The following is a 17,801-nucleotide window of genomic DNA, read 5'->3' on the forward strand; positions in this document are numbered from 1 at the left end:
TCTACGGATGAGAGAAGGTGCTGCAAATGATAACATGAAACACTTGGAATCGGTTTCCAAGACCACCTCTCTACACACTATTTCAAGGATCCGAGGTTGTGTCTCCTGGCTGCCACCAAGGCCCTAGCTGAGTGCTTTTCATTGCCTAACCTTTAAAACAGAATTATTTTATTTTTAACAGTGAGTTCCTATTGAGAAGCTCCAGCAACAACTGTGTCTGGTTGTAATTTTATACCTGTTTTCCATGGCAGAACCCCCTGGCTCTCAGGAAGCCATGGGGTATTAACTGTATCCCAGAGAAACAGGCAGATCCAGGACACGTCTTCTGCTGCAGTGGATGGCCAACTGCTCAGAACTGCTGCCTTCTTCACTTCCAAATCCCAACCCTCAGAAAGTCTGTTTTTAAGGTATGAATTTAATAATGAGTATTCAAGATAAAAGGTTGAAAAATCAAGCTCTAGCCTGAGAAGATGTGAATCTTCAAGGATTCAGATGCCATCTGTCCTGGGCATGCTCTCCTGCACCCTGCCTCTGAGCACTATTATAGTGAGAAACCTACATGACCTGCTCATGTTGTTGCATGACATGGCACAAGACTTTGTCTTCCTTGAGCCAAAAGGTAAAAAAAGATCCAGGGCTTGAAATTGCAAAGAATTAAGGCTTAACATCAGCCAAGACGGTGACTGGATCTCAGAGGCCTGCTTCCCTCTGAATTTCTCCTTGCTGCCGTGACGTGTTCACACTGAAAATTCTCCCTTAAGCAACTGCCTGCCTAAAATACAGCACACCCTTACCATAAAGCCCTTTGTTAAAACATCTTTGCCATAAAGCTACAAAACCTTGGCTCCTAAGTACATTAAATCCTTATAAACCTGCCTTCATTTTAACCACACAGTATTTCAAGACACAAAGCGCTTCTTCTGAGAGATAGCACTTTAATGAGGAAAGGGGTAAAATATATAAACCATACCTCATTATAGCATAATTTCTAGGAGACAAGCATGCTGTTATAAAAAGAAGCCATGGCAATTGCATTTCACATAGCTTGAAGATTTAATACTTTTAAGGAGCCACTGCTACTTCCAGCCATTGGTGGTGTTTTGTTTTGAACATAACCGAAAGAAACTAGAGAAATGGGTCCACCAACAGCTGTGTGTTTTATATTCCGTAAATTGTTGCAAATGGTGGATTCAGCTCTGCTGCACACTCACAAAATGTAAGGTGGATTGGACAGTAAGAGACTGACTACAAGTTTCTGTGTATACTTTCACCTTTAAACCTCTGTGTTCTTAAAGGTTGTTGCTTTAACACATAGCATGGACATGGTAAATTACCCAAACCAGATCCAATTCAGACTGGATTGAAAGCACTTACAGTGATACAGCTTGTTCACATGTTAACAATGAAGTAGAAGAAACCCATCAACAAAACACTCTATAGGATATGCCTGGGGTACTGACAGACAAATAAATGAAAGTGATGGATATAATGCCCTTTAATACCACCTGCCAGATAAACCAGGGTAACTGCTGCATCCAAGGGACTCAACTGGTTTCAGAAAGTGAGAATACTCAGTGTTTTTAAACCTGAAACTCAGTTGCTTTCTACAAAATGTCAAATGCAACCCCCCCCCCCCCCCCGAAAAACCTTACTGGAAAAAAAAGTTCTCCCCAAGAACAAACTACCTATCAAAGGAGCATCTTGAATTACATTGGTCTAGAAGACTTTTAAACTTAATCTAATAATAAAAGCCATTATTGATTACAGTTCTTCCACATTAGTCTTCCAGTTGTAACTTCTGAAATAAAAGCTTAGCAATGATTAGGTATTTACCACAATCAGCAGAGGGAAATCGTGAAAAAAGATGAGCAGAAAGGTCACCAGAGAGACAATGAACCTTTGGGGGTTTTTTGAGAGGAGGAAAACAAAACCAAACACAAGAAACAACCACCCTCCTCCCAAGCAACCCTCCCCAAACCCCAACGACAGCAGGGGGATGCACTTCGCGGCAGCTTTGACTTGAAGCACATATAACACTGATTGATGGATACTGAAAGCGAAGACACCAGTGGAAAATTAAATCCAACCAAGCACCAAACTGGGACACGTTTTTTTTGTGTTTCTTGGTAGTACTTCACTAAATTGTGCAAGAAGAGTCAAAATTTCAGCAAATGATCCTTCTAGCTACTGTTACAGATCTGGGTCAACAGCAGGGTAAAAACTGACATGTAACTGATGCCTATAACCTGGTCAGGATAAGTATTTCCTCTTCTCTCTCTGCTGTAGCTTCTAGTGAATGAAATTCTGAACTGAAGGGTGCTTGTTCTCCCTGATTACCAGAAGGTTCAACACTCACTTCACAGCTACAGCAATGGAGTAGCACTTCTGATTGCAGTTCTGAGAGAGGACATCTGAAGAGAACATAATACACCAACCCTTTCTCTAAGTACAAAATCAATAACCTTGCCTTTGGGTCCTGTTTCAGAGATACTTCTACAATTTTCATTTCTACTGACTCTTCTTCTTTCCATGTTTACAGTGAAAGGATAACAGGTCCCTCCTTCACCATCATCACTCCCCTGTAAGTCACAAGGGACTTTTCCAGCTCTTATCAACTTTGCCACAGAAAACAGCAGACTGGACAAGTCTGGGCCAGCATGTCAGCACAGCACACAAATCCTCACAGCATGTCTGGCATTAAGGTAACCCAGCCTAGCACGTGCCTTCCCTGAACTCAACTTTTACTTTAATATGTTTTTCTGCTTGGCTGTGCAACTAAAGCTCAAGAAAGAAGATAGCTGCAAGCAAGAGCACGTGCTACTTTTGTTTTACAACCTTCCCACTTCCTCCCTTAATAACAGAGGGTTTGGGTTGCTAAAAATGAGAAGCCTTAGCACAAATGTGTAATGAGACCCTGAGCTAACAGGTTAGCTGACATGGAGCTGTTAACAGTGAATTGGCTTGGAGACAGTGGAGGGGAAAAAAAAGAAAGTAAAAAGGGGAGACAAAGCGAGAGACACAGAGACAGCAACCAATTCAGCTGCAAGAAATAAAGCTAAATCAGTCCCAAGTGCCCATGTTGGAGAGACTTGATCTCATACCTTGCTTGTTATCAAGGCACTCCTGATACGAGTCAGCTCCAGTTCCGTTGCGGTCTACAGACAAAACAAAAAGTTTCATTCATATCAAACATAAGTATTAGAAACTTCTCAAACGGCAGCCTTGCTGGAGCAACATGTTACGTGCAAACAGTGCTAGTTCTTTAGGAGGCCACGCTGGTTTGCTGACATAAACTGTGAGTTGTTACCAACAAGCTGCAATGAACTGACACCAGCCTGCTTGGAGGAATGTGTTTTACGTCCCGGGCAGTGAGTGCAGCCAGCCTGCCCATCTGTCTCCACAAAGCAAGTACCTTAAGCACATGGAAGATGAAATACTTGGAGTTAAATCTATCATTACCCTGTCTACTGTAGGCTCTAGGAAACCAAGCGTTTAAACCAGCAGAACCCAAACCATTGTCTGGAATAAACTTCCCTGTGGCTCATGGTGCTGAGCTCCCTTTTGGTTTTCGGCTGCTACATCGTATTAAAGGTAACTGAAAATACAAGAACATGGTTTCCAAACACTACTCTTCTATGGAAGCAATGCTTCCTGTAGTTACAACTAGGGTTATTTGATCCAGCAGGAGAGGAGTTGGTCTGTGCCATGAGAACAGGAAGAAGCTGAGACTCCTGTACTCGTCGGTGCTCCACACAAGGAAGAAAGCAGACAGCTCCCAAACACACACGTAGTCACGCATGTGGTTTTCACAGCCAGCATGGACATCACCTACCAAACCCCTTCATCTGCATTAAAGGTTCAACTAGATCTCACTGGCTGTGTGTAAAAGTGGTTTAAACTGCAGGTTAGAAGAATCAGGTTACAACACGCTCGGTCCTCGAAAGCAAACAAAAAAAAATGTTCCAGCATGGCTTCTCCTGCTTCCCAATTCAGTTCAACCACAAAAAAAAGTTTGGATGGTCCTTGCGAAAAATATTAAATACATCTGTAAGCCCTGGATAAGCTAGTGCCTTTTTTCAGCAGCTTACATGCACCTTACATACTTTGTTGAACATGAGGAATAAAGCCACTGAGCCAATGAGATAGGTGTTGGCATACACTGAAGGTCCTCAAAAAGTGAATGTCCTGTACATCACAGGCACAAGAAAGCACACAGTGCTAACTCAGTCCTGTTGTTTAACTACCAAGCCAGTTAATCAGCTCACCCATGGCACATACTCCTACCACACCAGCTCCAGTGGCACTGCAGACAGGTCCTCTGCCAAAACAGTCTTGTCTGTGTGGGTATCACAGCTAACAAAAAAGCCACCACTGTGGAACTGGGAGTTAGCAGCACGCCATGAGGCTGGATGGGCGGACAAGCTGTCCAGGAATAGTATTTCAGTCTCACCATCAAGAGAATCGGCACAAGAGCAATATGTTAATTTCTTTCTAAAGATGCTCTTCAGGCCCAAAAGATTAGGGATGCCATTCACAACAGGAAAAATGATGCTACTGAGAACCCTCCCTCCCAGGCACCTGCAAACAGTTGTATTTCTGCACCTCCAGAAAGTGACGGGCCCCTGAACATGACTGGGTCTGGCACTTCTCACGTGTGGCAAATGCATTCCCACACAAACTGCCCTTCCATCCTTCCTCAACCAATAGCGGTGATGGCTCCTTGAAAGTACAAAGAGATCCAGATCAGAGTTAAAAGCCTTCACATTCAGCAATACTATTTAGTGAACAAAGCAGCAAAAATTAAAGTTGCCCCAGTGTTTGTGTTGTGTAAATCCCAGATAACAGATCTTCTCCCTAATCCTAATGAGTCCTTCCTATTAAAATCTTTATTAGCTTTCAGCTCTGCAGATTGCCCAAAGGCTCATCAGTTTCCCTATCTCTTAGTACCAAGATCTGCTTTAACTTTTACAAATAGCTCTAAGATATTTCTCAGCTTATCAGCATTGCCAAGCAGTCTGTCTTATCATTACTATTGCAGATAAAATAAATGAGCTCACGATGATATGAATAATGGCATTTTCTGTAGGCTGGTTTCCTATTACGTTTTCAACAGATTGTAGATTTCAATTTAGGCACAAAAGCAAGAATTACAAGGAAGGGTGGGGGCTTTCTTCCCTGTCTTAGGGCACAAGCTATGGTTTTAGGTTCACCTGATGCAAGCTAATAATTAGTTTTGAAAGGGAGCAGAAGCACCTCAGCTTTGCCCTCTCTGAAGACCGAAAGCACAGTTACTTGTGGGATGTTTTTTCAGCTGCATTTGCTGGAGAGAAGCAAGGGCTAAACCACACTCTGCCTAATGAAGCCATCTTCATTAGTTTGCTCCCTTCCCTTGCAGACTAGGAACACCAGTCAGGTTGGGAATGGAAAGCATGAAAAGCAATAGAACTGCATCTGAATTAAAAGACGAGGCTACAAAGGTCTCTGACGCCTGCTCGGGGCTGATTAGCACGAGGCGCGTGTGGCACCACTGCGGCACACAGCGGATTCCACACCACAGGCTGCGGGAAGAGACACAGCATCCACGGGAGACGGGGAAGGGGGAGGATGAACACGTCTCTCCCCTCGCTGACAGCGAGCAGGGAGGTCATGCTCTGGCAACCATTTTCTGGCTGGTCCCTGCAGCAATCACTACAGGGTTAACAGCTTCTCCGTTCCCCAAATTCCTCGCCCTGTCACTGTAGCAAGGTTATCTATTATTGGCAGTGACAGGTGAAAATTAATCTCCTAATTATTTCTTGCTGTGTAATCTGCACTGAAGTAGTAACGTAAAAGGATTACAGTACACCCTCTACGGAAGGCTTTGCTAGAGAGCCAATCATCCAGGGAGATAGGAGGTATGTGGTAAGGAGATATTTATGACAGATTTCCAACCATTTTGAAGGCAGTCTATAACTTTATAACCTACAGTTCTGGAGTAAGGATCTACTTGCAGGTATCTTAATAGCCAAAAGGCTTTCTATTGTTGAGTAATCCATGGAGAAAAAAATCCCCAAATTTATACCCTTTATGTCCCTGATTCCTCTTTGGTACAGCAGTTACTGCATCACGTACAGAAGTTTTCTACCCCGACAACAACATTATTGCAAACAACGTACCCAGCTTGCTTTGACTCAGTATTAAAAAGCCTGTAGCTATCTTCCATGGCAACATTTTTTCCACAAGAAGCCAGGCTGAATGCTTTCAAAATTAAAAGTATTTCTAAAAAATCTCATTTTGTAAGCAAGCTAGAAATATCTTTGGTAACAGCACAAACAGGCACCTTGAAAAGCTGCCCTCATGTAAACTCTAACACTTCTCCTACCACCCACCAGAAAGCAAGGTTTATTTTTACAGTATTAAAGAATACACTTTTTTTAATCATTCACCCCTTCAATGCAGCCATATAAGGTACAGATGGATGTTCTGGAGAGCCTATTTTTCTACATCCATGTCAACAGCACCATCCTAGTTTAAGTTTAGAAGAACCAGCAATCACAGGTTGCCATTCTTACAGTTTGAAATGGCATTAGCTACCTTGAGAGATGCTCTCGTGCTAAATCCCGCCTGTGAGGTGGTTAATGCAGGATCACTGTTTGTAAAGCTCTGGCAGGGTAAGGGGCTGGGGCAGCAGGGAAGATGACCACCCCGGTGTCACCATCTACAGTCAAGCCCTTCCACCAGTATCAGTCACAGTTTTCAGTTCCCTTGATGGCAACAATTTCTACAGGGTGCAGAAACATCACTGATTCTACCCTCAGTGCTTAAACCTAGCACCATTTTCCACCTTTTTGGAAAGCCAAGCCCTACCACATACTTTGAAAGCCACACAGTAGTCAGCAGAGAGTGGCCACCACTCTGGTTTGCATTTCCAACTGAGTCACTGTTAGGTGAACCAGAACAGATAACTGACACAAAGCAAAACCACCAAGACCACCCCAAAACGGGTCCCAGGCACCCCTCCGGGCTGCAATGTGCGCCCGCAGCCACGAGGTGGCACACGGAATACTATGAAATATTATCAATGAAACACTGAAATCAAGGCCAGGACTTGAAGAAGAGCCACTGCACCTCCAACTTCCTCATGAAGAGACAGCGGTGCAGACCTGCCTCCCCCTCCAGAGCCTCCCTCTGGGGTCCCTGCACCACCTCGGCTGCTGGAACCTGCCCCAGGGCCATGTTCACAGAAACCCGCGCATCCCTAACTCAGGGGACAAAAGCTGGACAAGAATTACCCGAGTCACCAGCATTCGGGTTTTAAACGAGCAGCTCCAATTAGGCAAATTCCCCAGCAGTGACAGAGGTGTTAAGGCTGTTCACCTTTTCCTCTGTTGGTTTTAACACCTCTGGGCCTGAGCAGCTCCGTGCTCACCGCTGGGCTCCGAGTGTGAAACGCGGTGAAGGGCAGGTGTGTGGGGATGAATTATTTTCCTGTTTAAAGCAACTGCTACTAAAGAAGTTAAGGCTGTATTTAAGTAATTTTAAAGTGCTTTCTTCAGTCAGCTCCTAGGCAATCCTTCGGATATTACAAGGACTCTGAAAACATGTATCCAGCTACCAAGTTTTAGTGAATCCACAGTATCACATATATGCATTTCTACATATTTTATTCGCACCACCATGAGGATAAGGTCGTTTGTGTGTACACCATTAAGACTAGAGATTTTCTTGTCCTTAGGAGCTATTTTCAATATAGAAACAGAAATAAATTAATGCAACCTAGAACAGAACATAAGCCCTTAATGGCTTACCCTTGGTGTTAAATAAGTAAGGGAATTATTCAAGAGCATCTCTCATTTTGCAGATGTTTTAATCTTATGGTTACCTAATCTCTTACATAGTAGTTACGAGAACAAAAGAAATGTGTATAAAGGCAAAGCACCCACCTACTAACATATCAGTACTACTTTTAACAAGCCTATTTTTCAGTAATATGTTTTCCTTATGGAAATCTGAAGAACAAATTCCTATCCATAGGCATTTTCCCCAAATGCTCCATCATCAACCTCATTACGCGATACAGAAATTCTCCCAGGGGATATTATGTAATAGCAATCCCTCCTTCCCCTCCCTAAGGAATATATTTCTCATTACATCTCCTGGTAATTGACCACTGTAGGAAATAATTTCTGGTAAAACCATATGTTTCTTTACCTAGTGCAGAATTTCCGTCTTATTCAGAAGAATAAAAGGCTGCAAGAAACCCTAAAATTTCCATTTCTGATGCAGAATGCCAATCTTTGCTCAAACATGCTATTAAGCGAGGAGCAAGGCGTTCTTATACCTGCCTGACTTCAGATCTTGTAAATTCATAAAGTCATTAAAATTAACCAGGTTACATTTCCTATTCCAATGATACAAATAATTTGACTTGCCTACATCCTCCATAATGGCCTTCAAAAGACTGCTTCATATTCAAATGTATCCAGACAGCACAATCCCTAGCTATTATGGGTCACTTGACACAAGGATGCTGGGAGCCAAGGAAAAAAGAAGAAATAAAAGATTTAAGGCAGAAAATGACATACACATCTGTGCTTCCCCAAAGCAGTGCAGCACAGGGGCTGACTGAAGAATGCAGCCCTCTTCATTGCCACTTCTGTCAACATCTCACCACTAAACATCTTAACAGCTCTTGGTTTAAAAAGCAACAACAGCAAACACGGGTATCTGCACCCCTTACCAAAAGTTAGCACTTTAAATTGCATCATTCTTGCAAAATAAATACCAACTACTGCTAAATATCTGTAGTTTATCACTGGAATTTGAAGCACACTCCAATCCCTTCTTTAACTTAAAAAAGCAAGAGCTACTTGTGACACCACTATTCGATTCAGTCAGCCCAGGCCACAAGGTCCAACATGACTGCGTGTCCTGACAGAGTAATACTAGGATGTATTTTGCTATTTATGAGAACAGAGTGCCACTCTCCAATAAACAAGGCTTTAGGTTTCACTCAGAATAACCCACCTTCCAATTTAAAATCACTCTGTACCAGCAAAAACTCAGTATCCAGCCACATAAAACGTGCCTGCTTGTTTTATACCATTAATCTCCTCTGGAAAAGAGGATCCGGCAGCCCGAGCTAGTGCCTTTTGGCTTTAGCACAGGGCAGTTTGAGGGAACCGTGTTCAGCAAAGAAGAAAATTCTTGAAGAGCTTTACAAGTCTGCCACTTGTAGGAAGTTAATGCTGTGTGTATAAATCAAGCAGCTCGCCCTTGTAAGTCTGTATGTGGGGAAAATCGGATTTATACGTAAACATAAACCTCTGATCAGGGATGACCAGAGATTTAACTCTCTAGAAAGAAGAATGGGGAGACTTTTCCTGTAATACCTCAGCAGCCATTCCCAGCTGAACGAGGCTTTCTGTCAAGAATCGATAACGAAGTAAATAATTCCAGTTTCGGCGGCGCAGGAGAGAGCGGTTAAGGACGCTCTCCAAGACCCAAAGCAATCATTCAGAACAGTAACTTACATAACAAGAAATTATCTTTGTTACAGAATTAGGTTAAAAGGACCTCAGATACTGTAACGTTACAAAAAAATCAGGACATGCCTTGAGAAGATTAGCTCGCGAGCAGCCTCCCGAGATAAATGCGCAACTTCAAGAAGATTTTACAAGCCTAAAAACCGGTTTAAATTCCAGAGAGACATAAAAGCTTTTGCCATTTAAAAAGGTCCCCTCTTGCCTTCCCTCTGCCTTCGCCTTATTCCTGAGCTCTTCTTCCAAGCCATCTTTACCTAACCAGTGATCTGGAAATCTGCCTTCACCCCCCCTTTCAAATTTGTCACTTTAAACACACAGGGTTTAGTTTCTTAATTGGATTAATTTTTCTCTGGAGCTGGGCAGAGGGGCACAGCAGCAGCGCCTCCAGCACCGTCTGCCAGGCTGGGAGGAGGACGGGGCAGCTCTCAGGCCAAAAGACACACGGAAAAAATAACGCATGAAAACCATGTTAAGAGTTGTTATTTCTTTGTGCGCAGACGGGGCTAGGCCGGCTCCGAAGGGGTTAAATCGCTGGCTACAGATCTGGGAGTTTGTCACCGGTTTTGATCGCCAGCAATGCCGGACCTAACGCTGTCCTCGCCCGGCAGCCCCTGTACAGCTCCGCCTGCCCAGAGAGCATCCCAAGGAGCCGAACCGCCGCGTTCTGCCGAAGAGGAGCACTAACGGGCGGCGGTCACCGAGGGAGGGAAACCGGGTCCGCACGGCTTGGGGGCACCTGGGTACCGGAGACGGGGGGGGGTGTCTCACCCTGGCCCCGCTCTCGGTCCCCTAACGGAGGCAGCGGTCCAATCGCTATTAGTTTTGTGTGTGTATCCCCTCCTGGAAGTGGGGGCGGTAAGCGGGATGCGGTTGCACTGGAGGAATGTGCGAAATGGAGTGAAAAAAAAAAGCAGCTTGGGAGCGCAGCGCATCCCGGCAGCTCCCCGCTGCTGCGGCTCTGTTTTATTATGTTATTTAATTCAAACACACCCAGTCTTCCCCCAGAACAATCCTTCTCCATAATTCCGTACGCAGAGCTTCTCGGTTCGCCTCCGGCAATGGGTAACGACCGGTTTCTGCTTCTCCGCGCTTCGCCCCGCCGCACCCCAACATCCATTTCCATTCCCCCCCCCCCCCCCCCGGCAGAAAGGGACATGAACTGGCCCCGAAAGCAGCCGGGGCTGAGCAGGGGAAGGGGGGTACTGGGCAAACGGCGCGGCCGGAAAAATCAAACCACCTCGTCGGCTGCACCGAAAAAGGCACAAGAAAAAGAAACAGACAAAAAAGCCCCGCACGCACCCAGCGATCGCACCGGCGGAAAGCGCGGCGATTTCCTTCTCCAGTCTGCTTGCGAACCCGCCCAGCTCCCCGGCTCCCACAGCCCGGCAGAAAAGCGCTGCCCCGCAGCGCAACGGGGCTCCGGGTATGGAGGAAACAGCGCGGGGATCCCACCCGCCCCGCCGGTACTTACCCCGCAGCGCGCAGACCATGGCGAGCCCCGCCGGCGAGCCGGGCCCCCGCGGGACGATCCACGGGGTGAGACCGGGCGGTCCCCGCGGGCGCGGCGAGAAGCGGAGCCGCTCGGGGCCCCCCTGCAGCGGCACAACGCGGCGCCTTGCCCGGAGGTGCCCCGGGGATCCCGCCGGCCCCCGCCGCAGTCCTCCGCCGCTCGCTGCTGCTCCTTCGCTCCTCCGCGGCGTGCAGACAACGCGTCTCTTCACCTTTCTTTATCCCCTTCTTTTCTTCCCCCCTGTTCTTTTCTTCCCCCCCGGCCGGCCGAACCCAGGGCTAGAAGTTCGCGCCCGGCGGACCGCGTCCCCGCCGCCCGGTCAGCCCCGGAGGAGCCGCGCAGACGGCGCTACGGGTCCATCACCCGCGGGGCCGCGGCGGGGCCGAAAATAAGCGTGGGGGGAGGGGAGGGGGGGGCGAAAAGCCCACGGACACACCAAAAAAAAAAGGGGGGCAAGAATAAAAAATAACAAAAAAAGAAACCAGAAAAAGAAGCGACCCCGGCGGCTCCGGCCGGCATCCGACGAGGGAGAGGGGGAAAGCTCAGCCCCGCAGGCAGCCCCAACCCGGCCCCATGCAGGGGCTTCCCCCGGCGGCGGGTGTCTCGCTCTCGCTGCGGCTCACGCCTCGGTAACCATTATTCCCACACATGGACGAGGAACACCCGCTCCGCACCGCTCCTCGGGCGCTCCGCGGCGCGACTGCTCCGCGCCCAGCGCCGCCCGCCCCGCGCCCGCCCGCCGCCAGCCCAGACCAATCCACCCGCGAGACGCCGATCCCCGCCGCCGCGCGCGCGCCCGCCCCGCCCCGCCGCGGGGCACGCGCGGGACCCGCCGTCGAGGCGGTGGGGGCGCGCGCACCCGGATGAGGGCGCGCGGGCGGCCCCAGAGTTGGGGGGGGGGGGGGGGGGAGGAGGAGAAAGCGCGCGTGTGCGCGTGTGTGCACGAACGTGTACAAGGAGCGTGTGTGCACACTGTGCGTGCAGTGCGTGTGTGTGCATGGCCTATAGCTCTGTGCAGGCTGGGCACGAGCTGTGTCCGTGTGCACGGTCTGCATATGCCTGGCTCATGCATGCGATTTACATGTGTGTATGTGTGTGCACGTGGTGTGTGCACGCATGGCATCTGTATCAATGTGGGCTGTGTTCACGGTGTGTGTGCACACAGCCGCTATCTGTGCGCTCATGGTGATGGGTTGTGCACGGTGCGTGTGTTGTGCCTGTGTGCACAGGGGTGTGCGTGTGCATGTGCACAGTCTGTAGCTCCGTGCAGTGGGTGCACATGGCCCCCACAAGTGCAGAGAGTGCATGTTTGTGCTCTCTGAACACACAGACGTGTGCACACTGCCGGACCCACTCAGTCCTTCTGGTGGGCTGAGGTTGGGCACCTTTGCCTTCTATACTGGTTGCAGGCTCCAGTGTCCCTTGACATGCATTTGGACCTCTGGGGGTTTGGATCCGGGTGGAAGGATAGAAGAAAACCAAAGGAAATGTTTGATCGTGATTAACCTTCACATTGCAAAGCAGTTGTTAGTAGGTACATTTCATACAATCACCACTGTGGTGATTCATAGGTGCTTTAAAGGGTTGATCAATGGCCACATTGCTCCCTGCGGTGACCCTGCACTCACCAGCAGCCACCAGCACAGCCCCAGCACTGCGGCTGCTCAGGGGTTGGGATTGGAACTGCCCGAGCACGGCCTTGAGGAGCTGTATGAAAACCTTTGGGGAGAACGGCGGTAAACATCTGTATACTATTAAACCCATTAGATGTGTTCATTATTTTATATTGATTGGTATATCACTACACAAAGTTAATATATTATGATTATTAGTATATTGTTAAATCATTAAATACGACAGCAGATGCAATAAATAATTTCCAGGGGATCTCTGCTGACATTTAGAAATTGATGGCTATGTTTTTCCTCTTGCATCCAGGCTGCCTGCAGGACTGCAGCAACGCACTGCCTGCTCTGATCTCCTTCCCCTGCTCTCCTCTGCAAGTAAAGGCAGATGAAGGAGCCTGCTCTGCCATGCCCAAGTTTGCATTTTAAAAGATGAAGCTGAACTATTACAAGCCCCAAAGAAACCTGTTGGACAAGGATATTCAAACCACTTGCACGGAAAGGGAAGCCACAAGAAGGATCTGCACTGGAGGCCGTATCTCAGTGTTGCTCAGGGAGAAGAACACTCTCCTGCAACACCGACAGGGTTTTCATGTGAAAACACAAGGACAGAGCTTGCCCTTCCACCAGCAGCGCTGCCACCTGCGTCTTGCAGGTACCTGTCCTGTGAGCTCTCCTGACCATGAAGCACAGGAGCAAAAGCATCCCCAAAGCCTCAGCTCAGACTCCAGGTCACTGGGGCTCATGGATTTATGGCACAGCTCCTCATGAAACAGCAGATGTTGGAGAGCACGCACATCTGTATCTCTACAGCAGGGGAGCTGGATGCCAATCAGGGTTAATTCGGGATAAATTTACAAGAGCGCACAGCATGACCCAAGGTACCTCTTTATTGGCCTACTACAGGCCTGCTAAATACATTGGCCGACTACTACACATTAAAGCCACATGAGCTTATATGTTCAAAATGAATTTTACAGGAAGACACAGGGATAGAAAAAGGAGGAGAGCCTGTGTCACAAATGACATCCAGATGTGAAAACACTGTAAATACAAACATCAAAAGGCTCACCCCTCCAGATCTTGCAAAGACAACATTGGAGAAAGGACTTGCTGCATTTAAACAAATATGCTTGGCAAGGAAGCCAAGGAGTCTGCTGGCCCCAGTGCTCAGCAAACCCCCACGACCCAACTGGGAATTAATCATTCATCAAGGCAAACACACAGCAGATATTATGCCATCCTCTAGACAGTCCAACCTTGGTTCAGGGGCAGTGAAACGAGATGGATGGGGAGGTGTTTTCCTAAGAAGACCAGGAGTTTAATAACTCAAATCTGAAACCTGCGCACCACAAAGCATGTGAGTATTTAGATAAAGTCTCCAGAGCTATGACATACTTCTCACTAGAACTGCTATCATCCAGGGATGGCTCTTAACCCTTGCCAGCTGCATGGAATTACTAAATAAATAAGTGCCTCTTAAAGCCTTGCTATTTGCTGCAGTGAAGATATGACTGGAGTGACATCCTAGAAAATATGGGGTATCTAGTAAACTACTTGGCAACTTTGTCTCAAAACGTGGCAAAAGGCCATTGCCCTGGAAGAGCTCCTGAAGAGCTCAAAATCGCCATTCACATTGACCTACAAGAGGAGGATAAACCAGCAACTAGTCACCTTGAGTGATCCTGGACCAGGGACTCCACCCAATCCATCACCTGTCACACTGTCGCTTTGCCTTCTTACCTACCTCCGACTGCAGTGACCACCACAGGGGACAAGGCTGTCTTGAAGCGGGGCAGAGGAAACCTAGAGGAGCAGAAACTGTCTAACACCCTTCCAGGAAAGCAGGGAATGGAGGGGTGAGTGGAGCAGGAAGGGTGCAATCTAGGATGCTTATTTAGTGTCCTCGGTTCAGCCCTCGAATGTGCAAACCACGATGTCAATGTTGGGTGTTCCTTGCTTGAACTCTCCCCTCGGCGCAGCGTGGCCAGGCACGGGCTGGGGCACTGTGAAGGCGAAGCTTAGGTGAGGTGTATTCTTCTTTTCTCATCTTTTCAAGATGCTATCTGACCACCAACACCTTACACACGGTGTGAGAAGGCCACACAAGGGACTCCATACCAAGCTTGAACTAATCTCGTGAAGATGCTGGGATACCAGGGTGTGGGGATAGTGTGAGTACTTGCAGAGAGATGAGATGAGATGAGATAAGATAGGCTGCTATCGCTTTTACTCAGATCTGACTCAATGCAGCAGGATCACAGCCAGGCTCTCTACCAGCATTGTCTATCCCAAGGGGAGAGTCCTCCCTCCAGACAGGCCTCCATCTGACCTGACTGGTGCTTGGAAGAGAGCACAGAGAACTCTCCTCACACTCTAAGGCAGACCATGCTACTTGTTTTGGAGCTAAAAGCTTCAAGCAGTTTGAGAGTGGCAGCGCTAACAATAGGAGAAGAAAGCACTTAACCATAGCGCTGCATAAAGATGTCATGAGGAAATCAGGATTTTACAGTAGGGAGAGTAGAAAAACACGCAGGAAGAGCTTGGATAAACTCCGGGCTAGATTCAATAAGAGACGCCAGCCGCCTCCTGCACTGCATGCCCCCACCTGGACTTCCGCTGCGAGGCAGCCAGAGAGAAGTTTTACTGAATCTTGTATTGAGTCTGTCTCTAGGCTGGCAGCTGCGCCTGGTACCCTCACCAGGGCCTAAAAATAGAAATGGAGTCACACAGGAATTTGCAGGGAGACTGTTAAGATATGCTCTGATTCGCTTAAAGAGAAGGCGCTGGGAGCCAGTGTGGAGTTGTAGCCTGCTGGACATTGGGAGCTCCTGGACACCGGGAGCCGCGGGCCTGAATGCAGACTGTGAGGCTGAGCTCTCCATCCCGGAGTGCTGGTGGTGCACGCCTCTTCTCCCATCCTAACAACACTGCAGAACTATTTAGCCATTGGAGTATCACATTACATGCAAAATCTATAGCTGCTCAAGAGCTTAATTTCGACATACAATTTTCACTTGCTGAACAGAAAAGGGAGGGGAAGCCTGAAACTGTCTAAACAAAAGAATGTTTTTTTCCACTGCACTTTCAAATGCTCATGAACCGAACAGAATACAGTTAGAGACGGCCCTTCGCCTCAGGGCATCCAAGGCTATGGCTCCAATTAAAGAGAACAAGGATACAGGAGGTGGTACCTCCAGTCTGATTGCTCTCGCCTGGGGCAGCTAAGCCTCATGAATAAACACCGTTGACTCTAACTCTCAACAAAACAATTACACATTTGTTTTTAGAATACATTTTCTTAGCCTTTCCACTTGCAATTTTTGCTACTATAAACTAGCCAGGACAAGAATAAATACCTTTGTGATTCTCTAAACATCCTTGTAATTGCACTACTTCACTCATGAATGTGTATTTCAACAGAAGAAAAGATCCCAAGTGATATGAAGAAATGCTTCTTTGAAGTAACCTTTCAGAACTAGATGCAAAATGTTTACAGCTTATTACTATTACAAGAACTCCTGTTCACGCTGCCAGCTACATGAGTGAAAACCTCAAGCACAAATTCAGTTAGACACAAGGAGATGGCAAGACTTGTCTTCGGTGGGACTGTCCCACACTTGCCTGTGTGGTCACCAGTGTGGGGCAGTCCCCAGGGCTCCACAGCTCCCCATGTACCCCTCAGCCCTGTGGGACCTCCTTCCTGGCCACCCCCCATGCAGTCAGCCTGCAAACAGGGCCCCAAAGGGATGCTGCTGAGCTGGGAGGGGGTGCTCCCACACCTCTGAAGTGAGGGCTCAACTGTCTCCTGGATGCAAATGAAAGGAGTGGCAAGACTTCTATTGTTGGGGAAAGTCTAAACAGAACAGGCAGATGAATCGAAGTGAAAGTGGGTGCGTAACTTCCACCCACCCCAAGTACCCAGCTATTCCAACAGACAGGACAAAACCCGGATTTATGAAGATAGCCCCAGCTGGCCCTTACAGGTTTAGGGTTCTCAGGTTCTCATAAAGATGAGTGCAGAGGTAAAGCAGAACTCTCTTTTCCTTCTGAGGGCAGCCTGGGAAGGAGAAGGAGGATTTACTCAACTTTCTAAGGATTTTTCCCAGAAAAACAAGCTATTTCTGCAAAGCTGAGCTGCCAACCACCAACCATTATTTCAAAATACCAGGCCTTAAACTGCAGTTTCTGTGCTTGGCAGAAAAGATTTTGGCCAATAAATGCACTTTTTTTTTTTTTTTCCTTAGAAATGCTTCCTGGCTGGATTATTATCCTCCTCCTCACTGTTAGTGTACGGATGAGAAAATACAGAACAGGAAAGTAAGGCACAGCCTGCTACCCTGCATGGGCAACACTCATGCTGTGGATTTGGGAGCGACTAAGCGATACGTTAACGATACTGGTTCCACATCCAGAGACAAGCAATGTTGCCTGCTCCGAGATGTTATTTATATATTGTGTTAAGCAACAATGTGCAAATGAGCTGGAGAACAAAATATCAGACGTGGCAAGATGTTACAGTGCAGTACTACACAGCACAACAAAGATAAGTGACTCTCCGTATGGGGCCCTGTATCCTAGGAGTGTTTATACTTGATTGTATAATTGGGACCACAGCCAGCTCATCCTAAAATATACAGCATGAGTATGGTTAGGCATTGCATCTGTAACATATACAACTTTAGATGTCAAAGCATCTTTGTTTGAAGTCAACAGCAATAAAAACTGCATTTGTACGAGAGCTTAGCATGTGGGAATACATATTGCTAAACCAGGATGTTAACACATGGCCCTCCTCAGCCTGCTGCTGCCAAAAGTATGCCTTTCAAAATTGGGATGAGCATGCCAATAATCTGTAGGTTATTTTAAAACTTGGAGAGATGTACAGCAATCATCCAGTGTTGGAGGAGACTCTTTCTGGGCAAATTTGCCTTTGGTGGAAACTGGCATAACTCCTCTGCTTTGAAAGATTTGGGTCCTTCGCATATATGGTCACGGTATGTGTAAAATACCCACACCAGGATTTTCCCGTCGTGTTTCCTATTGCAGACCCTTTGCTTAGTCACATAGTGACCAATTATTCACTTACATAAATGAAACTTTCAAATTTATATCAACTTTCAAATGCATACAAACCTATCT

General features: G+C 47.2%; 1 protein-coding gene across 23 annotated transcripts in view; it reads right to left on the bottom strand.

Moving 5' to 3' along the window:
* The window catches only part of FBRSL1 (fibrosin like 1), a 533,144-nt gene that overhangs the window by 96,207 nt on the left and 419,136 nt on the right, over nucleotides 1-17,801 (bottom strand). For 17 of the 23 annotated variants that reach the window (XM_057414883.1, XM_057414875.1, XM_057414891.1 and 14 more), the window contains one exon: nucleotides 3,102-3,155. The exons of the other annotated variants lie outside the window; for them this stretch is intronic. In XM_057414883.1, the coding sequence (XP_057270866.1) occupies nucleotides 3,102-3,155 (54 nt within the window). The remainder of the gene's footprint in view (nucleotides 1-3,101; nucleotides 3,156-17,801) is intronic. 23 annotated transcript variants of the gene reach the window in all.

Source organism: Pezoporus wallicus, unplaced genomic scaffold (genome assembly GCF_028554395.1).
Source record: "Pezoporus wallicus isolate ANWC-B61680 ecotype Strahan unplaced genomic scaffold, APGP_CSIRO_Pwel_v1 contig_8047, whole genome shotgun sequence".
NCBI classification, from domain to species: domain Eukaryota; kingdom Metazoa; phylum Chordata; class Aves; order Psittaciformes; family Psittacidae; genus Pezoporus; species Pezoporus wallicus.